Consider the following 25,848-nt stretch of genomic DNA (forward strand, 5'->3'; position numbering starts at 1 on the left):
CCTGTTTTCTGGATATCGTACCTGTCGGATGTATATTGCCTGGACTACCTGTGACGATCCCTCTGCCTGCTGTTAATAAATCTGTCAAGTTTGACAACCAGACACTTTCTGCGCCTGGGTTTCCTTCTGCACCCTGACAATCATGAGCTGAATATATAGAATCGTATCATGAGCTGAATATATTGAATCATATCATGAGCTGAATATATTGAATCGTATCATGAGCTGAATATATTGAATCGTATCGTGAGCTGAATATATTGAATCGTATCGTGAGCTGAATATATTGAATCGAATAGTATCGGTAGGGGAATATATGCTATCGAATAGTAAACTGAATATAATAATATATATCGTATCATGAACCTAGGACATCATATAAAATTGTATCGTGAGCTGAATTTATCGTATGGTGAGCTGAATAAATTGAATCAAATTGTGTCGTGAGATGAATATGATGTATTGAATCATATCATTAGCTGAATATATGGAATCGAATAGTATCAGGATCGGAATATATATCGTATCAAATCCAATCGCAGTAGGGTGTACTGACGACGCATTGGGAGTGAGTATGTGTTGACTGGTGACAGTTGCTGAGAGGAGATCATTGGAAAACTACTGTCCATCATGGATGATGACAGTCATCCTCTGAACAATGTCATCAGTGAGCAGAGAAGCAGAATGAGTGCACGAATGTTCCTTCCCAGGTACAAAACAAATAGACTCAAGGACTCATTCATTCCTCGGGCTATATTCGGGGGCAGGAGTGGAGTGAAAGTATCTGGATGTTCTATTCTATGTTAGTCTTTGTATCCTTTGTCTTTGTTGGTTTTCTTTTTTCTTTGATCTATGTTATCTTTGTCTTTAGACTTAGATTGTGTAATTGTGTTCTTTCTCTTTATTTCTATTGTTCTTATTTTATTTTGATTGATTTATTTTTGATTTTTTATTTAAAAAAATTGCTGTATGTATTGGCTATTGGAAAAAAAACAATTTCCTGAAGGAGACCTCCTGAGGGATCAATAAAGTTTTTAACTTACCTAAAGGCGCTATATAAATAGAGATTATTATTATTATTATTATTATTATAATATGTCAAATCTTATAGCAAGAAGAATATATCAATTCACAAGTTATTGCAAGATAAGTTGATCACTACAGCCCTGGTGATAAAAGTGATTATTATTTGTATTTAAAATTATTGATTTATTTGTCAATAAATTGTTGTATGTCATTGAACTAAAAAAAATCGACTATTTAAAAGTTAAAAGCAACAAAGTTCGATATGTCACGACAAAAAAGGAACGGTTAATGCAATTCACAAATCTACCAGTAGGTAGCGCCATTTTTGAAAATGTTAAAACCAGACCGTTCAATATATCTTTAAAAAAAACTATTTTGATTCTGTGTTTATTTCAACCCAGTTAAAAATTAAATTATATATGTTTTGACTTAACATTGTGAAGTTATTAATAAAAACGGATGTGATCTCTTGAGCCTCTCTGAGAAATGAGCCTATAAAGAAAATGTCAGGGCCCCTCCCCTTTATGTGTCCGCTCGTCTGAGGGGGAGCTGCAGGTCTACAGTTTCAGCTGCGAGAAGACATGATGTCTTATCCATCCTCTCAACAGAACCCGACCCCGGAGAAGCAGTAAGAGGCCCGTCTGGATCTTCTGTTGGGGGGGCTCCATTGTTTCCACGGGCGGAGCGGCTGAGCGCGTGTCCGTGAGGAGGTGACGAGCACCGGCGGCCGCTATGAGACGCATCACCGGGAAGACGAAGGATGAAACTTTGATCGAGCTCCAGCCCACCGTGGACTCTCACACCGAAGGTAACCCGTTACTTTGACCCTCCAACAGACCTTCTATGTGTCAGTGGTCCTTGTTCAAGAACGAGTCAAACGTCATCTGAAGCCATATGAAACTCACTTATGGGTCTGTTTAAATGATACATCTTCTTATTTAGTATCCATTACTTACCAAAAAAAGATGTATTTTACGAGGTAGATTCAACACAAAGACGGGGTCAACTGTCTGCCTGCGACTGAGTGATTTTCCAGTAAATAAGAAGATATCTTGTGACTCTTAAAGACCAACTGTGTGTTTATTGTGCTTTGATCAGGGGTCACATGGTCGGGTTTCCAACCACTGGGATATAATGATCTGAATATACGAGGATACTGTTCAGTTAATCTGTTAAATATTGCCATGACCTGAGGATTATTATATTGAATTAAAACAGCAGCAGGTATGTCAAAGGTCGAGACCTCCTTAAAGGGTGTCCAGGGTTTACATCTGTTTGACCCTTGTTGACACATCTCGAGGCTCATATCCACACTATTTATTTTCATGGCACTAAAGGAAAATAGGTAAGTGGGTTGATATAAGATTAAGAAAGTGAAGCGAGAGCATCTTTCCTGGTCCTGACTAACATACACTGTCCTCTCATGACAGGAGAGTCTGGGAATATTATGTGTATTATAAGTAAACTCAATATTAGTTACTCAATAATAACTAGTCTGATTTAGTATTTATTTCAATAATGTCATACATCAAGTCATCATTAACAATACTGATGAGATATTTGGGAATCTTATTTCTCATATTTATTTTACGTATCAGTTGAAATAGGAACCATCCAGGTCCAGATTATTCGATGTAAGGTAAGGTAAGGTAAAAACTTTATTGAAATAGATTTTTTCCAATAGCCACAGAAAATACAGCAATTTTTCATAAAAAATAAATCAAAAATAAAATAAGAACAAGAACAAAGAGAAATAAAGAGAAAGAACAAGATGATACAATACTAAAGATAAAGAACATAGATCAAAGAAAAATAACTAAGACAAAGGATACAAAGACTAACATAGAACGGAACATCATGATACTTTTACTCCACTCCTGCCCCCGAACTCAGAATTGTACAATTTAATAGCCCGAGGAATGAATGAGTCCTTGAGTCTATTTGTTTTGCACCTGGGAAGGAGCATTCGTGCATGTAGAGAATAGTTTACGGCAGTACTCGTATTTTGTGCTTTTCAAAGCTAATCAATTGTTGTCATGGATACTTCTAAAGGTTGTTCCGATAATTAAGGCATTATCAAGGAGGGTCAATTTAAATCTTTGTAAACAGGTTTATCATTTGTCTGGTAACAACAGAATCCATGAAGAATACCATCAGAGCCGACCATGAGTTTGAGATGTATGTATGTAAGAAGTAAAACATCTACAGGAAAGTCAGCAGTACTTAAGTGTTAGTTGGGTGTTAGCAACAGGCTAGTCAAGCATTAGAAACTACAAACCAAAAGAGCTTTTTAAAAAGAGAGGATAACGTTGTTGTGTAGTGTTTTCATAGATTGGCAGAAACAATGTTTAATTGACGATAATAGACGTTCATACGTCAAGAAATACATAATTTTTTCAGTTTTTCTAACTAAACATACTCGTACGTTTTGTACTATAATTCCACTCGAAACAACTCATAATTCAGTGACCTCACATCGTATGGAATCTTTCTATCACGACTCCTCTCAGTCAACCTCACATTTGTGGTTAAGGACCAAATCCATTTAAGAGATAAGAAACAGGCATTACGCGAAAGCATCCAGCCATTAGCGTGACCAAAAATAAAAAGGTTTGCTGTTACTTTCATTTGAAGAGGGATAGCTTTACATGTCCCAGCAGACGCAGAGAGTTGACCAGTTTAGCAATAACTCATGTCTAACCATGACCACCGCTGCTGAATGAAGGCACTTCAAATCATGTTTAGGTGACAAAGTAGTAGTGAAAATATGCTGTTAATCGTTTACTTTGATGGTGATTTATAACCGTCACACCAGCCCAGTGAAGGGTTCGCTTGATGAATGAATGCCTGTTTGGACGGATGCTGAAAGCACCCACTTGCAATCCTGAACAATGCATTATGAATATGAGTGTTCTGACGCCTGCACGGACCACAACAAATATATAGGATTGTAGTTGCTTTCCGCAGCTTTTAATCACGAATGATATCATTTCCTTAGACGACGCTATTCAGATGTTATGACCAGTGATTTAATTATAACTGATTCACAGTGGTTTTTATGATATTCTTTACTTTTACGTCCTCTCACATTTCTTTCACAAACTGAATTGTACCCCTGTACCCCCCCTTTCTCATTTGTTTTGGTTGCTGCCAAAACCTTGACTCAAAGGGTTATTCACCTACTTCTCATGCCTCAGGAAATCTCCTCCTTTTGGAGTGAGTTATTGGCCTTCACCCTCTCAGTTCTCACTTCCCTCCATCACAATGAGCAAATGTAATCAGTGTGAAGAGTGAGCAGCATGTAAACTAATGCCCTGTCCGAGTACAAAATAGCTGCAGCAGACTCTGCTCCCCTGGTTTGTTGATGGATGCAGTTGCTGTACTGTTGCCGGAGCCTCTGGTTCTGTGATAATGTTCTGTGAATAGATCGAGTATCAATTTCTTACTGTGTCATTTTCAAAAGGGAGACTCAAAAATTTGTGGTGTTTCTTACTCACATGATTCACTGTGACTCATTTTAGGAAGCACGTGTGGTCTGAACAAGAGTCAGACTCAACCAAAGACACATCATTGTAAATTCAACTTAATAGTTACAAAATAGTGCCTAGAAATCAAATGTGTACAGAATAATACAACATTTTATTACAGTATTAGACGTATAATTGACATTTTGGTGTGCCTTATCGTGTCTTAATGAATGTTTACAACTTTTACTTTATATCGTAATCTAGGAAAATAAACAAAACCTACTGGTTACTACCTTGTATGTCTGAACCAGTGCTATTATAGAGTTTTGTTACCCATGTATTTCTTTGGATGTGTTCTCTATATGTGACAATATGTCAACTATAGCAAGATAAATATGAAATGATAAAACTGTATTTCCAGGAACAAGGTTATTCCTCATGTGTCCAGACAGTTGGTTGGATCTCAACTACAAGTGTATATTTGCATTCCTGGTTCAGTCCTGTTTTGGCGGTTTTCCTAAAATAAGCACCTGAGGGGAATTTCTAAAATATACAAGGAGAAGAAGAAAAGGGAGTTTACTTTCTTGTGTAGGAGTTTGGGACAGAATTCTGAACATGAACAAACCATCTGAAGGACATTTTTATTCTTTGGGAAATTCAGGTGACTTCCACACTTTTAACTCTTTTCATTAGTGGCATTTAAACCATGATTCTTAGTTGCTTAAAAAAAGTGTCTTGACAAAGTTATTCATAGTTTTGAAAAGACTGTACAATTGTAGTCATTCAAATTCTGCTGTGTTTGAGTCTCAAGTGTTGCCTGCAACTTTAGTTTTCTTCCAGCAGGGCTAAATATTGCTGTTTTCTTTAGTCTAAATCATTAGAAAATAAACATTAAAAATCATGAATTGCCTTAAGTTAATACATAAAAAAACAAGTATTATAAGATTCTACAGATCAATCAATGTACACTTCAGGGTGTGACCAACTATTTTGTTGGATCAACAACTCAAGCACAAGATTAAACAAGAAAAATAAAATTGCAGTTAGAGAAGAAATGTATAAACGATAAAAAACAAACAATAAAGTACTTATTATGCCTAAATAATTCATCACAATTAAAAAGTCTTTATTGACTTAAAAACGTGTACTACTTTTACATACTCAAATTGACAATTACACATATTGATCACGTATTTGTCAGGAAAAAACAAACGTAGAAAACAATTAGACGCACAACATAATTTGACTGAGTGTAATTCACACCCGCGGGGGTTCAAGTGAGCACATTGTGCAGCTTTATTTACTACTAAAATACACTTGTGTGATCAATAGATACCACTTAATTAAAGTGCGAGTAAGACTGAAAACCATGTGAGAGGGTCCAGGTTTATAGGCTCTGGCGTTGTTGACGCCGTTATCAGGACGTGTCCATGTGTGAGAGATCTTTCCTCACATGTGTTTGTTCTTCTCTTGTCACAGCTGTTCTAACATCCATTTATAGACTTGACTGGTCCTTTGGAAACTGCAACACTTTTGTGTTTTTTAAATGATGCCGTTGAATAGTTTGACTTTATCCATAATTTACATGATTAAGTTTCTTAAGCAGAAACTGCTTGTGCTTTCAAATAAAGCCTGGTGAGTTGTATGGGTCCATTATGGTGAGACCTTAATGATTTATAAGGATCCATTAAGGAATATATTTCCATCTAGATCTGACTCTGCGATCTGCAACTGTCCTGATATAGTAATCTACCATTCTGAGGTCAAGCAGAGCCGGCCGGGTGTTGCTATGGGAACAGACTTTGTAATTGTATTACTGGTCGAAGGAGGCTTTATATCAAACAGAACGTGTACACTCCTAGGAAATAAAAAGAATAACTGAGTAGAAATAAAATGAAATTTAAACTTTAAAAAATACTAAACAAATGCATCTTTAAAACATTTATTTAAATATGCAGCAGAATATAATCATTGATTCAGTGCAGTGTTATTCTGTTGCAGGGTAAATGTTATTTTGTTGGGCCAGCAGTGTGACTCGAAGTTGTCATTGTTTGAAGGATAAAGTGTGGTATAATGATAAGACCGTATCACGGGTATCTTGGCGGCTGGTCAATCCGTTTGTGGTTGGTTTTCCAGGGTTGGGTCGACTGTTGTGTTCTGATAATAGTGCAGTGAACGTATGAACGACCATGTCTGACTTCCTCTTGGAGAAACATAACGCCTGGAAATGAAAAGATAGCTCACCAGCTTTATGTAAAATACTATTCAATGTATTCAACCTCTTTATAGGCTTTAAATAAACCTTGTGTATGCAATGACCTCAGAGGTCAGGCTGTGCTCCGTTCTCAAAGAGTGATTATACTAACATGTAAACTGTATCCGTGTGTTTATGAAAACATGTTTTACACTCGTGCACAAGGGAGTTCAAGCCCTTTTTCTCAGTCATCTTCTAATAAAATCACAAATTTGTCAAAGTGACCATAAAAAATTGACCCTGGTCTGGAAAAGTGCTATACAAATAAGAATTACTTACTTACTTACTTACTTAGTGTTGCAAATAAAAACACTGCAAATAAATAGATAAAACAATGTCAAGCATCTTGCAGCTTTTTGCTTTTCAACTTTTTAGCAAACATGATTCACTTCTGTGTAAATAAACATTAAAACAACACAGACAACACACACGAATCAATCTTTATTTATTGTAAACACTGTTCCTGGTCCTTTAAGTAACAGCATGACTTCAAATGAGTGTATTAGTCACGTTAACGTATTCTCACGCCACACTTGACATTTCTCATGCTCATATTTATATAATACTCTGTATTTATTTGATTTATTTTCATGATAATTAACTTTGGTTCTTTCTTTTTTTTTTAATCAAGCCAATCACGGAAGGGGCGGTGAAATATTAACCAATCCGAAGCAACATATTCTATCTGGTCTTGGTGTCTACCTTAAATTTCAGCACAACTACACTCATTGTAACCTGACAACATTTGAACACAACAGCGCCATCATCGGACAGTGGTCAAACTATCTCTCCAGTCATGAGTCGCCCTTGAGTTAAGAAGCATCCAAATTCTTGCCTAACTTCTCCTTCTGCCTACATTTTCCCAAACGCAATTCAAAAGTTGGAAATAAACTGCATTTTAATCCTTTATTACTATGATCGTAATCAGTACTGTTTAAAGCATGTTTGTTATTGTTATTATTCATTAATTATTCCATTACTGTTGGTTGTTCTAAATCAACTCAGATTTAGATTTTCACATTGTTAATGGATTTCACGTCATGTAAGATGATAAATAAGAAAATATCACATCTGAACACTAATAATAGTTTATGATGCTAGATTAATAATAATAATAATTTATAAAAAATGATGCAAAGATCTCATCTGTAAGATGTAGACTACTGTCTCACAAAAATCATAACTATTTTGTTATTTGAGGGAGAGCTATGAGTCAAGCAACAGATATATGGACAAGAACATGATTGTATTTGTATGTAAGAGAACATGGCTGCTGGGCAACGCATATATTTGTGCAACAACAAATAAATCTAAAGGTTAAAAGTTCAAGTTAAGATTTCTTTAAATGAGTTGACCGTATTAAACTGAGTCAACATTCCATACCTTTCTGTAATAAGGCACAAACTATCCATCTCTCATTAAAACAAGTTTAGTTTACTGGGAACAAAAGGATTGCAATTCAAAGAGAACCACTGCTGCACCATTGGATGAAAATGAATGATAATGATCAACATGGACCATATTGCAATCGTAATTCTTTTTTAAAGGTCTTTTGGTACGATGTCCTCAGGACAAAGCCTCTTTAGGTTCACCTTGTATTCAAAACACAGACGAAAAAAGGTGGACTGACCTAAAAGGAACCTCAGGTAATGTCAACCTAACGACATAAACTCTGATATTTGTGTGAAAGCTGTTGAAATGTGGACTGGTTATGATCGTAACGTGTTGGCACTGAGAAACAGAATTAAATACATATATAAGCTCCATTTTACATGAACAGCTGTTTCACTCACAGCATATAAAAAGGGTATTTAAACCACTTTCAAGGAACTTTACTAAAGTAATTCAGCCATGTTCTGCATATGGTTTTAAACAGCTTCTTTCTTACTAACAATATAAAGGTATGTATGTGTGTGTGCCTGTGTGTGTGTTTACATTTCCCCTCCTGTCATTGATTGAAAATCTCTTAAGCTAGTATAGTAGCGTGACCAACTCCAGTGATCAGTGATCGCTTTGCCTCAGCAAATGTTATAGTAATGGTGAATAACTATCACCTTCCATTGAGCACCATCGAGTATAAAGCATCGTCAAATAACTGCACAACCGACCTGATAAGTCTCTGTTTGGTCTCCATGTTGGTCCACGTACGCTATAAATGTAAATAACTACATGCGGGTCTGACATCAGTGAACCCAAATAGAGTATCAGCAAGTGACAATGGCACGTTTTTATGTATTGATTTCATCCACACCCTGACATCAAGATTCTGTTTGCAATAGGATCAGTCTCGCAGCACAAGCAAAAATATATATAAATATCAAAGTAATCAACTTTGTGTTGACAGATGAAGAAATACGCAGCGTGAAACTTTCTTCGAAAAAACGCCATTGATTCCACTGCAGCTCTTTACATTATTCATGGTGTATCAGGTCTAACTTTACACGTTTCTTTTCCTTCTTTGCGATGGTCCTGCAGTGCTGGCAGTGTATACGATTAACCTGCAACCAGGTATGAGCAGATCGGAGGCTTTTGTTTCATGGCGCCTGTCCGTCCGTCGTCCAGTGTCATATCGCCGCCTCTGCCATCAGTGCACAGAGTTATCACGCATGTTTCAGCTTCTGCCACATCTGTCCGGCTGCCCGTGACGTCGATGGCTGGGAAATGCATCGTCACACGTGTTGTGTAGCTAGGCATGCTAATGAGAGTGTGTTGTATAAGCAGGCTCTTGTGTGTTCTCAGGCGGAATGCAAACAGAACTAAAATAATCCCTGCAGATTATTGAACGTTTATGAATCTGATAAAGGAATTCATGTCTGAATTCATAGTTTTTCAGGCGTTTGCACCATGTTTGCTGTTTGCTTCACGTCCTGTGACTCACGAGATCAATGGACTGAATCAGTCGTAAATATCGCATGAATTGAAGTCGACGCAGAGTCATCTCGTAATTGAGTGAGCGTTTTTTTTCCCACGTACCTCGGATGACTTGCTTTATTTGCTGCCACGGTCGATTCCTAAAGAGATCGAACAGAATACTTGAGTGGACTGTTAAGAAAATGTACGTTTCCTAAACATTAGTTTCCATTGTTTTTCTTTACAGTATTTCATTCTGAGGTTTTTGTCGTGCCTTGATAATGAGGCTGTTGGGGATTCAGAGCAGGGGGTAGTCAGTGCTTCTAAAGACGTATTGCTTTAACTCTTAATTCCATTTGGTTTGAGAGCAATAGTATTGACAAGTCAGTGGTCGTCCAATCATTACTCTGCCTGACGCCTGTATCTCCGAAAACACAAGCAACACAATTGCTCAAAGGTAAAGTCTATTGAACGCCTTTTGATGAAGGGGTTGATTTACTTGTTTAAATAAAATAAATAAATTGTTTTAATTTGGGTCTTGTATGCGGATATGAGTCCCTTTTTCTTTTTCAAAAAAGTAATCCTGTCTCTGTCCACACACCGTTCATTGCTGATCAACGGATTCTTCACTTTTCTGTCCCTTCATGTGAATTATGGAAGTTGTATCACAGTCCAAAAGGTCATTTTAGGTTCACCTAGACTAAGATTAAACAGATTAAGTTTCTGTTGACTCAACCAAGTCTTTGCTCTGCTAGTATTAGCAAATAAGTGGGACAAAAAAAAGTTGCTGGAATGGTCAGCTTCTGGGTTTCAGTGAAAAACTCTAGAAGGAATTCAGCTTCTCTCACTAATGTGATAGTCATTCCTCATAAGCCTCACTTGGTTTCTCTCCCATTGGGTCGGGACTCCCTCTGGTGGGTCCTTGTCGTCCAATCAAAGGTGACTGCTGTCGTGGAGATGAAGGGGGAGCTCGTGCTCCTCCCCCATTTACGTCTTCACAAACACTGCAGCCTCCCCCACAGGAAGTGCCACTTTCCCACCATCCAGGGATAAAGCCAGAGCGAGAGTGAGGCCATGCCTAACAAGCACATTCCCTCTGCCAGCCAGAGAGAGAGAGAGCGAGGGAGAACGCAGCCATGGAGGAATGTGCTGGACTCGTATGGACCCCGAGTATTTCAGAGACTCTTTTAGTGTGTTTGTGTTTCCGCCTGCTGTCATTGGTTGGAAATTGCAATCATGTGTTTCTCATTAACGGATTTCTAACCTGGCACTTGTTAGAGGTTTAGATCAAAACATGGTGGTTGCTGTGAGGAAAAGAGGAGACATTTTTAAATATATTTATGATAAATCACAGTGAGGTCATGCAAAACAAGGTGGTTGTAAGCAAAGACAGATAAATCCTTTTTAATGCATAATTATGATGAATTATGGACAGATAATGTATCCAAAAAGATATATTGTTTGTTTGTTGTTCATTCAAAACAAGGTGGTTGTTGTAGGCAAAAAGTAATAATATATTTACGATAAATGACAGTTGGATCATTGAAAACATTGTAATTGTAAGCAAAGAGAAAATTAACAGTTTAAAAAAGCTATTCAGTTTAAACCTTAGAAAATATAATGCATCCAAACTGATCTCTGGTTTGTTGGTTGTGTATCTAGAAATGTGGTTCTAAGAAAAGAACAATGAAATAGTATACTTTTGATAAACCACCGAAAAAATCTAAAACAAGGTAGTTTAGCAAAGAGAAATATAAATAAAAAAATAAAAACATAATTATGACAAATTACTGAGGGATAATGCATCCAAGATGATATGTGGTGTGTTTTTTGTTTATTAAAAAGAATAGTGGTTGTTTAGGCAAAAAAGTACTTAAACCATTTTTAAACTATCTTTACGATAAATCAAAAAGAGATGATTTAAAAAATGATGTAAGTAAAGAGAAAAAAACATATTTACAATAAATCCCAGAGAAATCATGCAAAGGGAAATAGATCCGTTTAAAAAGCTCTTAACTATAAAAGCTGAGAGAGATAATGCATCCATAATGATATCTGGTTTGATGGTCGGTCATTCCAAACAACAAGAGCCGTTTTAAAATAAATTCCTGGTGAACCTCAGATAGATAACGCTTTCAAACTAATCTCTGGTGTGTTTACAGTGTTCCATGACTCACTGTCAACACTGGCACGTCTGCTGTTTCCATACTTTAAATCAGAAAGTATGTCAAAAGATGAGTCAGTCAATGAATGGCACACATTTAAGAGAGTAATTTAAGTTACTCATGAATCAAATGAGGATGTATCATGATACAGTTTAAAAAGGCCACTAGATGGTAATTCTTTGTGAAAGTGATGCCAGGTATCACTGAGTTAGTGGATCACAGCTAAATATTATAAGTCAGAGAGTGACCTCTAGTGGCTTCACAAATTAAAACACAGTATCATGATACAGCTGATAGTGTATCATGAGGCCTCATCAACCCATCACGATAATACACAGCCATGACTCAAAAAGTACAACTCTCTAACTCTTAAGTTAACAATGTTTGTCAGAATCATTTTGTGGTGTCAGTTCAGGATAAACGTATGACACAAGATAACATACAAAATAATCATTATAAAAACAAAACCAAGCACCAAGGCCACTGATTCTTGCTTCCAATCCAAATACTTCTCTCACTGTGTCTATCAACATCAGTTGGGAGTAGAAAGTAAAAGATAAGAAGAGCATGCATGTGTGGCTTAAAATAGATCACTGGACAAAAGAAAGAGCTATATTTGATCATTTCATCTTTTCATTGGATGTTGTTTTCTAAACGGTTTAGTCGTAACACTTCAGAGCTACACACAGTCTGGTTGAAAACACCAGTGTTATGATGTCATCCATGGTGTCAGAGGAGTTGTTGTAGTTGTCAAGATAAGGCTTTAGGATTAAACAGGAACCGTCGGTCTGTAGTTTGAGGTGACAAGTATTAAGATTATCACTAATCTCACCAGGAAACAGATGGAAGTACTAATCCAGCCGATTCTTCCCATACATATGAAACACAGTGTGAGGTGGGAAGAATATTAAAGCCCACTCGGCTAAATAGCTTCTTGTATTCCTCTACAGGGAAATTAGCTTTTTATTTTTGTTCAGAGGGGAATGATACCTATGGAAAATGAGTGAGCTTAGTTCCATGATTGAAACAATAAAGTTCAACTAATGTGTTGAGGTATGTCCTAAATAGATCTTGGACTCTATTGTTTAATCAGTATGTGTCTGTACAAAAAAATATTTTTATTGAAATATTTACATTAGAAAATTATCTTAGGCCCAGCCCACTGAAAACACTGAGATTAAATCCTGTTTACCATAACCAAGCCCACTCTGCTGTGATTGATCAAATATCAAGGTATGTTACCACGCGTCATTAATCCCAGAAGTCTCCACCTCCAAGGTATGAACAAAGCAGGGAGTGATTACAGCTGGCTGGAGGAGGAGTGATGACCATTATTGCGTCATAATGGGCTCCGCTCTCGTAACCTGTTGTTCGCCAGGATTTCAGACAGCGAGAACTTTATAAGTAATAACTTTAAAACATCATGATGATGAGAGACTTACTGCATCTTGGAGAAGAAGATTTCAACATTTGAAACATGAGTAAGTCAGAAGTTTTGGGTTTTCACAGTATTTGCTCTTTAAAGACTAAATAAGTCAAACACAGAAGAGGCATCATTACATTGACAAAAAGGCCATGAAACAAAAAAGGATTAAGACAAAAATGATTTGGATTAATTTAGATATCAGAGATCTTAACTTTTAAAAATTATAATTACTGTCTTGAGTTTATGGAATAGGTTTTAAGGGGGACTCGTTCTTCACCAGTTTAAAATGTCATATCAATCTCAGTTGCTATGGTAACCAAGGTTGTTCTTAAAACAGAACCACTGTATGGATTTCTCTAAACATGAAGAATGGTGTAAAAAGAAAAAGAAGATCCTTGTGATCAATAGTTTTCTATGACTATCAGATTTGTAAACTAAGAAGATTTTTTTTAACCTAAAAACATAATTATGACATTTTTGTTTTGGAATTGATATAAAGGGATGATTGTGTTTCAGATTTCAAGTTCTCTATTTCTTCATTGTTTGAGGGTTTTGTTGCATGCATTCTTATCTGTGTAACATTTGAGGAATATTCTCTCGTCACTATATTTTCAGCAAATTTCTGTTTCTTCCTCTGCAGGTGAAAATGGTGGAAATGGCCTCAACGCTTCGTCGGAGCAAATGTTGCTTCCTGAGAACGTACAAGTAAGATCTAATGTGTTCTTGTCTTCTGTTTGTCTAGCTGTGCGATCCCCCAGATCCTTTATTCAACAATGTGCAGCTCACACATAATTAATGCGGCACATACTTAATCCTCGAACCCCCGACTGCTGAATCATGAGACCTGAAAGCCTCAAAGAGCTTTTATCTCTCTAGTTACGGTCAGACGTAAATAAACTCAACCCAACACAGCCTCCAGGGCCATCAGCCATTCCATTTTTCATCTTCTCCTATTAGACTGATTGTGTTTTCGTGGCGCTCCGGGCCCGAGCACAGTTTCCATCCATAATTCAGTTGTTTCATTAAACCAAACGATCATTGCATAATTCACCTTGTTAACACAGGACTGGCACTGGCCAGGGATTGTGTGTGTGTCAGATAACATGCTGGGTGTGGTTTAGATGAACTCAAGGTCACGATGAGGAGATGAAAAATATGTTGAGTCATAGAAAGGATGTTTCTGATGAGTGGGTATTATAAGATGAGAAGTGAAAGTGGTATTGAAAATAAATAAATATTCCGTCTAGATATAAGAAAAATTAAAAATAATTGTTGGTTCATATATGGTCACTTCTACCTGCTATATCAAGATTTCTCTAAATGAAACAGTACTTTTGTTTGAAAAAAACCCCAACAAAAACATGTTTAGTATTAAGGGAGTCGTTTTTAATTAATTAATGACATTTGACAGGTTATAAAAATTAAAAATATGATAAATATGTTAGGTAGTGATGGTCTAATGATGGTCTGGCGGTCTCTGCACATTTTATTTTTAACAACTTTGAACCATTGAAACATCACATCATTTTTAAACTGATGGCGCCACCTACTGACCTCTAAACAACATGACCCTGCTTCATGAAGCTTCATCAGCGCATCACTACTTTTAGGTGCTAATTCGGGACATTACATTATGTTATTCACAACACTGAAATCAACAGTTTTGTTCCTTTAAAAATACACTTATTCATGTTTAGACATCATCGACACGAAGGGCACCAGGCTGTAGAAAAAGTGTTACAACAATAAAATGATTACATAAAGAGAAATATGTGACCAACTGCATGTTACTGTCGACAAGGAAAGTAATATTCTTGTCTCCACATTTCTAGACGGAAGTTTTACAACCCTGCAAGGACACCGTGTTCTTCAGGGACGGTGTTCGGAGGATCGACTTCGTGTTGTCCTACGTGGACGACAAAGATGGCGAAAAGAAACAGGTACCATTTAGTAGATTACTCAGCAAATGACAGACCGTTACACAATCCAGATTGAGAGCTGGCGCCACTAAGAGGAAGTGAGAGGATGGAAAGATGTTTTTTCTCTGGGAAAAAAAAGGGGTAGTTTTGATATTTTTAGCTTTAAGCAGTTTTTATTTTTGCTTGAAAAAGTTTGTTTATGTACAGTATATTTATGGTTCTGTAAAAGGCTCGACTTGTATACAGATGTTTAAGAAAACGCTCAAAGTTTACACATGACAGAGATGTTTTATTAATGAGCTCAGAAACAAAATGATGTTTTCTACAGTCTAAACAAACTGAATGGAGCAGCAGTGGAGGCCGCTCTCATTTTTGTGGTTTGTGTTCATTCACAGGAGAGGAGGAGGGAGTTTGAGGCCAACCTACAGAAGGTTGGACTGGAGCTGGAGACTGAGGACAGATCGGTAAGAGGAGTGATGCTGCCACCTAGTGGCGTGTATGGGAGACACATCATGTCTTTTTATAGTAAAGAAATGATCTCTAATGCATCAGTTTAATAACAAACCACTTGGGGCTAGGCTGAAAAATTGACATTTTATTGGTCTTTAAGAGGGGTAATTCTGCCGAAATTTACCAACCACCCAATTATTTGAGGAAACAATCTCTAAATTTCTTTTTTACCTAACTCATGTTTTGCTCTTTTTAAAGATATTTATCTCAAACTAAACTCGGGTTTCTTTTAAAGTTTAAATGTTTCAGCTCATTCCCAAATTATAATTCAAAATATTGTTCATCAATGCTTCAAACATTATTGAATTATTGGAATTATATCAATTTCTAGGTGTAAATTATTTTATTTTTTTGTATTCATTTCTTAATTCAGTTACTGATGAAAATGATTTAAAAAAAAGTATTCAATGCCTAAAAAAACCCATTTAATATTCTAATGGCTGATATACTTACTTACACTTAATACTATAAACTCTTCAATAATGGATATGTTTATATATGTTTTCGTGGTAATTGATGAAAACAAAGCACGTGTTGGACAGTTTTTATGTAGTTTGTATATACATTTTTAAGTTTTAATGAAGCGACTAGCGTCGTCTTAATCTTTGTCCAAAAATACACTTAAAATCTTCCAAATACCTCCGTGGTGCTCGTCTGTAACGTCCATCTTGCATTGAAGCCTCGACATTAGGAATTGTTCCTAAAAACAAAACAATTCTATACTTTGTAGTGGACGCTGCTAGGCTAGCATGTAGTACAATGGGTAGATATCTTTAGCACTTTCAGTCACTGTCTACACAGGAAGTGCAGACCAACACCACAGAGATATTTGGATCATTGTAAAGGCATTATTTTGGACGAAGCTGAAGACAACTGAGCATCAGTCGCTGCATTAAAATTAACATTTTTGTCTATAACTGTAACTCCTCTGTAAGTACACATTTAAACACTGTAATTAGGATTCCTATAATTTAAAGGTTTTTTTTAGATGCTGACTCATCTCTCTTCATTTAGGAATCCAAAGACCAAAAGACATACTTCTTAAAGATCCACGCGCCGTGGAGCGTCCTGGCCATGCACGCCGACCTGTTGAAGATCAAGGTTCCCTTCAAGGCCAGCGACATACCTCACTGTCACGACGTCCCCCTCGAATGGCTGTCGAGTCCTTTCCGGCTCCCTGAACACATCATGAAGCCCAAACCGGACTATTTCACCTACCCGTTCGACAAGAACAAGACCGACTTCTTCCTGATCAACGACAAGGACACTTTCTTCCCGACGTCGACAAGGAACAGAATTGTGAGTTTGCTACATATGTGAGGATCGGTCGGACCATGAATTACGTGGATCTTGTTTCTAGGTCTTCTACATCCTCGCTCGCTGTCCGTACTACAAGGATGGACGGAAAGACAAGGACAAGACTGGTGTCAAGCGACTGCTGAGCAATGGGACCTACACATCTGCCTTCCCCCTTCATGACGTGAGCGAAGAAAGATCAAAACGTTTATAAAATCTCATATAATAATGTATCAATTAACCATTAAAATACATAAAATATACATTATATTTTCATTCATGAGTCATGACATGGTGATGTACTTGTCAGAGTCGGTACTGGAGAAGGGCCAAAGATGCTGGAAGTGAGAGCGAGCGGTTCAGTTTGTACAAACATTGGGCAGGTTTCCTCTGCTTCTACAAAGAGCAGCCGCTCAACCTCATCAGGTAACACCAGAACCGCCTCGAGTCCAGGGATCTGCTGGTGCTAACAAACTCTTGTCCGCAGGAAATATTATGGGGAAAAGATCGGGATCTACTTCGCCTGGTTGGGCTTTTACACGGAAATGCTGTTCTTCGCTGCTGTCATGGGTGTGATCTGTTTTACTTACGGGGTTCTCAGCTACGACGAAAACATATCCAGGTTAGTGTGTTTGACTCAACTGGTGTTTTTCTCCACTATACTCGGGTTTATCTCAGCTAAACTTGGGTTTATCTCGGCTAAACCTGGGTTTATCATCAAGAAATTAAACACAAACAATTAAAGACTTAACCGTTAAAGACTTAAACAGACATTAATTAAGACATTAAGAGACACTTGTTCGTCTCACGGCTAAACTTGTTTGTTGTCTTAACTCTAGAGTTACTCGAGTAAACTCAGGTTTCTCTTGACTAAACTGGTTTATCTCGGCTAAAAAATCAGGTTTATCTCTGCTAAACTCGGATTTATCTCTGGTAAACTTGGGTTTATTTCGGCTATACTTGGGTTTATCATGTCTAAATTCGGATTTATCTCGGCTAAACTTGGGTTTATTTCGGCTATACTTGGGTTTATCATGTCTAAATTCGGATTTATCTCGGCTAAACTTGGGTTTATTTCGGCTATACTTGGGTTTATCATGTCTAAATTTGCATTTATCTCGGCTAAACTTGGGTTTATCTCGGCTAAACCTGGGTTTATCATGCCCAAACTCGGACTTATCTCGTCCTAATTTGGATTTATCTCGGCTAAAACTGGGTTTATCATGTCTAAACTCGGATTTATCTCGGATTAACTAGGGTTTATCTTGGCTAAACTTATGTTTATCTCAGCTAAACTCAGGTTGATCTCGGCTAAACTCTGGTTTATCTCGGCTAAACTCTGGTTTATCTCGGCTAAACTCTGTGTTATCTCAGCTAATCTTGGGTTTATCTCCGCTACAATCAGGTTTATCTTGGCTAAAATCATGTTTAACTCAGTTTATCTCAGATTACTCCCAACTCAACTCAGATTTCCCTAGAGTCTAGAGATTATACGATTAGAAAAGATGGTTAATAAATGATCTTGGTCAACATACTGTGTACTACTTTACTGATGTGTGTGGTGTCTATTTCTTGTTTTCATCATCAGTAAGGAGATTTGTGATGCGGAAATTGGCGGGAACATTTTCATGTGTCCACTCTGTGACAAGAAGTGTCCTTTCTGGAAGCTCAACTCCACGTGCCTCTCGTCCTGGGTAAGACTGAGCGGGTGATCCTGGTCGTCTGCAGATTGAATGTCGCACGCCTGCTTGCTAATGAGCCCAATAAATCCTGCTGTGTCAGCAATCTGGCGTCATGTTGATGCCAAATGGCATTAACCTCCTGTCTTTCAGCAATCCCATCTGTTTGATAATGAAGGGACCGTGTTCTTCGCCATATTCATGGGGATCTGGGGTGAGTTTTTCCTGAAAAAAACCTTGTGTGCGATTTCTTTGTAATTACATTTTATAGTCAGTTCATCCTCTAAGAATTAAATTAAGGTAATTTTATCCATGACGGCAATTTTGCACGATTAAAAGCGATGCTAAACTAAAGAAATAATAAAGAAACAATACTCATTGACCCCCTTGAAGGAGGTCACAAGAGAAAATATTCTATTAAATTAAAAAAAACAGCATGAGAGTCAACTAAAATGACTCAATTAGCTTGTAGAAATAATAATTGCTCTGACAACATTTGGTCAAAAGCATCATGTGGATTCTCTTGCAGTTACTTTGTTCTTGGAGTTTTGGAAGCGGCGTCAAGCCCGACTGGAGTATGAATGGGATCTCGTGGACTTTGAGGAGGAACAACAACAACTTCAAATCAGACCCGAGTTTGAGATCAGATGCAATAACAGGAGACGCAACAAAATCACTCAGGTAATGAGAGAATCACCATGAGAACAACAGTTAGCACAGCAACATGAGATCGAAGTAGTGATGGGTTACATTATAATGTTTGATGATGATTTTGATCTACTAATTTATTGAAACATTGCATAATTCTTAAACTGAGACTGCCATCTAGTGGCCTTTCAAATACACTGCATCATGATACAGCATCAGTTGTTTGATGCTGTATCATGATGCCTCATCAACCCATCACTAGATAGAAGATATGATCATTACAACATCTTTGGCATCCTCTTTCCAACATGTGACGTCTGTAACTTTGTCTACAAATGTCTTCTCATGAACTGTTCCTTTGATAAACATATTTCTTTATCTTGTACTTCCTGGTCAAACCCTACTAGAGCCATGTGTGTAGCATGACAAGAACGAGAGGAATGTGCTCCTGGTCTGCCTTTTCCTTCTCAAACTATTATCTGATACATTATCCAAAGGGAATAAAAAAGTGTGACCTAAAACTTTGGGAAAAATGCATTCTCATCAAGTAGAAAGTTTCTTAATTGTCCGTCTCATTGTGAGTAATGTCATGATCTAAAATCTGTCTGCAGGAAATGGAGCCTTATCTTCCTGTTACTAGCAAGTGTGCTCGCTTCTGCCTTTCCACTGCCACAGTGGTCTTTTGGGTAATTCATGCCGTCTCCTAAAAACATACGAGGTGTAGCAGCCGTGTGACCATGAACTCTCTGAAACAGATCTCTCTCATCGTGGCCTGCATCATTGGAGTCATTGCCTACAGACTGGCCGTGTTCGCTGCCTTCGCCAGTGTCATTAAAGACCCCATGAGAAGGATCCAGGTGGTGGGAAGGTTCATCACTCCTCAACTGGCCACCTCCGTCACCGCCTCCTGCATCAACTTCGTCATCATCATGATCCTCAACTTCTTCTACGAGAGGGTGGCGGTGTGGATCACCGACATGGGTAAACATCAAATCCATCAGTCAACAGCTGAATGTATTCTTATTTCATGTTTTCCGTTCCATAGAAATCCCCAAAACTCATCTGGAGTATGAGAACCGGCTGACGATGAAGATGTTTCTCTTCCAGTTCGTCAACTACTACTCCTCCTGCTTCTATGTAGCGTTCTTCAAAGGGAAGTTTGTGGGTTTCCCTGGAGAATACTCTTACATGTTTGGCACCAGCAAGCTGAGGAACGAGGAGGTACTTTATTGAGAGATGTTACATTTGAAGTGGATCTCATGTGTAAAAAAAAAAACTTCTCCGTGTTTTCCAGTGTGATCCAGGAGGTTGTCTGATCGAGCTGACCACACAGTTGGTGATCGTCATGGTAGGAAAACAACTGTGTGGAAACATCCAGGAGGCACTGTTACCGTGAGACAATCCTTTTGATCTTCAAACTCCTTCATATTCTCGAAGCTTGTATACGCTGAAACCAAAGCATCTTGCAACTGGAAATCATGTCAAACCACAGGAAAACAAAACTTGGATCTTTTTTAGGATTTAATCAAAAGATTGTGACATTGTTCAAAATGAGGGCAAACAAAGCTAAACATCATCTGATACAGAAGAAAGTTTGGCCTCCTTGAAGTATAAAAGTTATGTAAAGTGGACATTTTTCTGAAATCTTTTTTATTTATATTTTAGTCAATGCTGTTTAACAATATATTTAACTTTTCCTATTACGATAAGTTCTTTGTTCTAGGAGTTTTATTTTTTTAAACAATACTTTCTATAGCTTGATTTACATTAACAAGATTATTTAAAAGTAAAAAAAAGTTAAAACAAATAATATTAAAATGTTCTTTTGTGAGTTTTTTTCTTTGCTTTGGTTTGACTTTCCATAACAACATGTTGCATATTATTTGACCCTGTAGAAGATTTCATCAATCGCTCTCCTCTGATGTTTGTGATCACTTTTAACAACTTTTAAAGATTATTTCAGATATTATCATATTATTCTCAGTTTTGTTTTCTGTTTGTGTAATTTAAAGAGAAAGCAAAAATGAAAGGTAAGAAATAACTGCTCAATTTTGTTTCTTTTTCCTACTTGCTCATTTCATCATGTCATTTGAAACATAATCATTTTTGAATTTTGTGATTTGCAGACTGATGCGTAACTGGTGGAACAGCAGGAAAACCCGTCATCACCCGGAGAACCACTACAGCCGCTGGGAACAAGACCACGTTCTGCTGAACTTCACTCAGCTGGGCTTGTTCTATGAGTACCTGGAGATGGGTGAGATCCTTGTGATGGGTCATGATAACCTCTCTGTTCAAAACTAATGTTCTCTCTGCTGACCGACCTTCTTCCTCTCAGTGGTGCAGTTCGGCTTCATCACTCTGTTCGTGGCCTCCTTCCCTCTGGCTCCACTTCTGGCTCTTTTTAACAACATCTTGGAAATCAGGGTTGACGCCTGGAAGTTTACAACCCAGTTTAAAAGGCCGGTGGCATCGAAGGCTCGAAACATCGGAGCCTGGCAGGAAATCCTGAATGCAGTCGCGATATTGTCTGTTGTCACCAACGTAAGTTGCACTCTTACTGTCACTTGAATACAGCTCCTATATTTGATCATATATATTGATGCTAACACTGTAGCGCTCCAGACTGTTACTGCTGAAATGACCATATGCTCTGTGTGTCCTCAGGCCTTCATCATGGCCTTCACCTCTGACATGATTCCGAGGATGGTCTACCTCTATGCCTACAGTAACGACTCCTCTATGTGGGGCTACGTCAACAACAGTCTGTCCGTCTACAACATCTCACAGATCCATGGACAGCACCTGCCGGAGGAGCCGCACAGCTGGTTGAATATGTCCTCGGACACCTGCAGGTATTGACCTCGTCCTCCTCTTGTAAACCTTTCCTGCTCCCTTCTTTTGAATTGAATACCTGAACCCTTATTGTGTCACCTGAGGAATAAGAAAGATCTCAGGTCTCTATGAGGGTTATTTGTTGATATCATTTGATAATCTGTCCAAACAAAACCCCAGATTTGAAATTCCCCCTCTATGTCATGTTTACTATAGCAAATTACCACAAAATATTCTAAAGCTAGATTTGACTGCAGTACAGCGGACGAATGGATGAACGCATGTACGTTGCAGTGGTCTTTAACTTTTTTTTGCACCACCGACCGTTCTAATGTTATAATTAAATTTACAGATTGACCTTCATATAAAAACTTTTTCCCGCTAGTTTACAGGTTTCTCTTGTAGTAAACTTAACTGTATGCAGCGTCTTGTCAATAGACACAGACCAATACCATCGTTTTTCAAAACAAAACACCTTTAACAGAGCAATAATCAAAAGAACAGAACTGATATACATTGTTTTTTCTTTCTGTGAGGCCTGATCTAAATGGCTTCAATACAAATGTTAAACTGGATAGTATCCCCTTGCGCTTGTGACATTAAATAATGTATCTGGAATGTGTTGGTATATAAGGTAAGGTAAGGTAGAACTGAGGGATCAATAAAGTTCTACCTTACCTTACCTTATATACCAAAACATTCCAGATACATGTATTTAATGTCACAAGCACAAGGGGGCAGTGTTTCTTGCAGCCGTGTCAACAAATAATTGCTACGAACCTTTTTTTTGTCTAAAAAAGATAAATATATTTTTAGCATGTGTCTGAATAACCCAGTCCTGGAAGAATCCTAAGCCACGCAAAGAACAAGCTGGACATATTTTACAAAATTTGGAATTTGTAAGGAAACTCTGGTCGAAGCGGGACAGTGTATTTGTGACTTGCCCGTTTGTGTCCGTATGTCTTGTTAAAAAAAACAAAAAAACAACCTTTGGTTTAATTTATTTTCCTTTTTTCATATTCTTTCATTTCTCTGTTATACGTTATTCTCATTGTTGGAAATATAAATAAATGTTTATAAAAAATAACAATAAGTGTTATTATTATTAATACCCAAACTATTAGAAATTGCAGAAACGGTTTATCGTTTTCAATGTAAACAAAATATACAAATCATTGCATGTCAATCACATGTATGTGAACGTTACATTTCTTAACAATAGAACAATAGAAATTGTTTCAATTATTTAAAGCAAGGAAAATTATAATCAATCAATTTCTTTCAGATTGGAAAAGCTCAAATCCAAATATTATATATAAAAATAAATTATTATATGTCTGACATCACTTGTTATGGTTCCACACATCTGTCAGTTCGATATGTTTATACTGTGTCAATATTGTTTTACAGGTACAGGGACTACCGTTACCCTCCTGGCCACCAGAGGGAGTACAGTCACACCATGCAGTTCTGGCACATCCTCGCCGCTAAAATGGCTTTCATCATTACCATGGAAGTAAGTGGAATAAATGGAACTCTCCTTCCACACAAGACTTCTCCACTGAGTGTGTCATTGACTCTGCAGCACGTGGTGTTCGTGGTGAAGTTCTTCGTGGCGTGGATGATCCCGGACGTGCCGTCGGACGTGAAGGCACGGATCAGAAGAGAACGCTACCTGATCCAGGAGTACCTGCATAACTACGAGGTGGAGAAGCTGAAGATGCAGCTGTCGGCCAGTTTCATCACCGAGCCCGTGTCAGAACGATCACTGAGCCCGGACAAACACGAGGTTCTGTCCGAGTGTCTGTAGCAACTTTGTACTGAACATGTTTACGCAAGGGCTTCTGTGTTCGTGACCAGCTCTTATCTTTTCTTTTTGAATGGGCATCATCATGTGTTTTCCTACATTAGGATCATTTTTGTTGGCGAAACCTTTCAGTGCCATGAAAGACTGTTGATGGAAAATATCAGATTAGCATTTGTGTTCTTGTGTCAAGAGTCTTTGTGGCGCTTCTTTTTCTTATCTGTGTGTAAATACGCTGGAGACTAGTGTGCGGCTTGTCTTTGGAAATGCATGATGCTAACCGGCTGAACAGCTATTTAGAACGAGTGGTGAAGTAGATGAAAAAAAACATGTATGAATCAAAGTTAATCACAGTTTGGAACAAAACGTTTTCTCTTTCTGTTTGAAGATTGTGCTGCTTTGTTATTCCTACTCATGGGAGTGTGTACACTATAGTTGTGTCGATGGGAAGCTTGTTTTGCAGGACGACGTCTATTCCCAACTCCTGCTTTGAGTCAATCAGGTCCTTCTATAATACTCCTTTTTTTTCAAAATATGAGACAAATAATGACATTTGTTGCTGACATTCCAACGATCTTTCATTCTGTAAAGTATTTGTTTTCTGCCCATTTTTACCAAACTTGTGAAATGTGATCAAGCAACTTTGGCTGAGGCTGCAGTGGAACATTTATAAAGAATATATATATATATATATATAACTGTAATCTCCTGTGATGTAGAAACCCATCTTGTAAGAATTACCTCCTGCAAGGAACAAGCCACGTCTGTAAACTGTCAATCAAAACTGCCTTCAATAGACTCACTGTGGCCACACAAACTAATCTACGTTTGTCGATAAAACTGCCATAAGTTTGGGAAACAAAAGTTAATGTTTTTGAATATTTGTTTTTTCTTTCTAATATGCAGCATGAGCCATGATGTTTAAAGAGAGGTCGGTTTGAAGAAAATGTGTTTATTTTAATTTTATTTTACGATGTTGAACGAGTTACTCGGTTATTTTATTTTAACCTTCAGTAGATCAATGCAGCATCACAGCCTAGAAGATTCCTGAAGTGCATTTTTAGACTTGTGGATGGACAGTAAAATAATAATATATAGATGGACGTTTATATTCCACCGCAGCTGATCTAAGCTTAAGTGTTTTCTAATCTTGCTTTTGTACTGTAAAGGAATGTTGGCGTCTGCTTCAATAAAGCAAACAAGTCTTAACTTACAAGTGTCTTCTTTCCCCTCAAAACTCAGGAAAAACGAATGTCTCCTCTCGCGATTGTTTTGTGAGCTTGAGAAATGTCGCTGTGTGACTGACTAACAAAGCCTTGCTTGCTTGTGTGTTTGTAAAATCTGGTGACGGACATTTCTGTCCCAAAGTAGCATGTTGTCAATGAGTATAAACCCCAATATAAATGATGTCATTCTCAGAGTATTTACAATAAATTATTGTGACTGTTCTGGTCTGTCTGTTATTTGGAGGTCTGAGTATGAGAGCTGAACATACAGGAGGACATCTTACATGCTTCTACTAACTCATCACGCCAACTCACCATAACACAGAAACATCAGAAAACATCATGGTGCAGATCATGATATAAATCATATCTTCACCGCATTTTTAAAATATATATTTTATAGCATATTCATATAGAAGGATTCTCTTGATGAGGAAGTTGTGCAAGTATTTGATGAAACATCTTAAGAGAAACACAAGATACGTATCAAACTCTTAGAACACAAAATTGTTGAATTGCTGGGATCTGTTTTTCCTTAATCAACTATAGTCTTACTTCAACTGTGAAGTGTCTTGAGATAACTTTGTTATGATGTGAAATAAAATTGAATTGAATGGAATTGAAAACAAGCTTCTTTTTAAATTGCTTATCGCAGCCATTTGGGAAAATAACCGGAAACGTTTCTAAATAATTTTAGAACATTAAAAATGTTAATCCATTTGGGAAAGTATTTACCTGAAGTA

General features: G+C 37.5%; 1 protein-coding gene across 2 annotated transcripts in view; it reads left to right on the forward strand.

The window, feature by feature from the left end:
• Positions 1–25,327, forward strand: part of ano5b (anoctamin 5b) — a 100,033-nt gene extending 74,706 nt beyond the window's left edge. The window contains exons 2-21 of one of the 2 annotated variants that reach the window (XM_087794525.1): positions 1,635–1,834; positions 13,829–13,893; positions 15,021–15,128; positions 15,503–15,571; positions 16,632–16,916; positions 16,978–17,097; positions 17,224–17,339; positions 17,401–17,535; positions 18,502–18,607; positions 18,746–18,806; positions 19,122–19,273; positions 19,852–19,926; positions 19,996–20,221; positions 20,286–20,461; positions 20,535–20,632; positions 21,367–21,497; positions 21,579–21,784; positions 21,908–22,095; positions 23,486–23,591; positions 23,661–25,327. In XM_087794525.1, coding sequence (XP_087650651.1) covers positions 1,759–1,834; positions 13,829–13,893; positions 15,021–15,128; positions 15,503–15,571; positions 16,632–16,916; positions 16,978–17,097; positions 17,224–17,339; positions 17,401–17,535; positions 18,502–18,607; positions 18,746–18,806; positions 19,122–19,273; positions 19,852–19,926; positions 19,996–20,221; positions 20,286–20,461; positions 20,535–20,632; positions 21,367–21,497; positions 21,579–21,784; positions 21,908–22,095; positions 23,486–23,591; positions 23,661–23,885 — 2,724 coding nt within the window. In that variant the 5' untranslated portion in view covers positions 1,635–1,758 and the 3' untranslated portion in view covers positions 23,886–25,327. Of the gene's footprint in view, positions 1–1,589; positions 1,835–13,828; positions 13,894–15,020; positions 15,129–15,502; positions 15,572–16,631; positions 16,917–16,977; positions 17,098–17,223; positions 17,340–17,400; positions 17,536–18,501; positions 18,608–18,745; positions 18,807–19,121; positions 19,274–19,851; positions 19,927–19,995; positions 20,222–20,285; positions 20,462–20,534; positions 20,633–21,366; positions 21,498–21,578; positions 21,785–21,907; positions 22,096–23,485; positions 23,592–23,660 lie in introns of those variants that run through there. The other variant, XM_087794524.1, reaches the window with a different exon arrangement.
• Positions 25,328–25,848: the final 521 nt, after the last annotated feature.

Source organism: Callionymus lyra, chromosome 6, assembly GCF_982586985.1.
Source record: "Callionymus lyra chromosome 6, fCalLyr1.hap1.1, whole genome shotgun sequence".
NCBI lineage: Eukaryota > Metazoa > Chordata > Actinopteri > Syngnathiformes > Callionymidae > Callionymus > Callionymus lyra.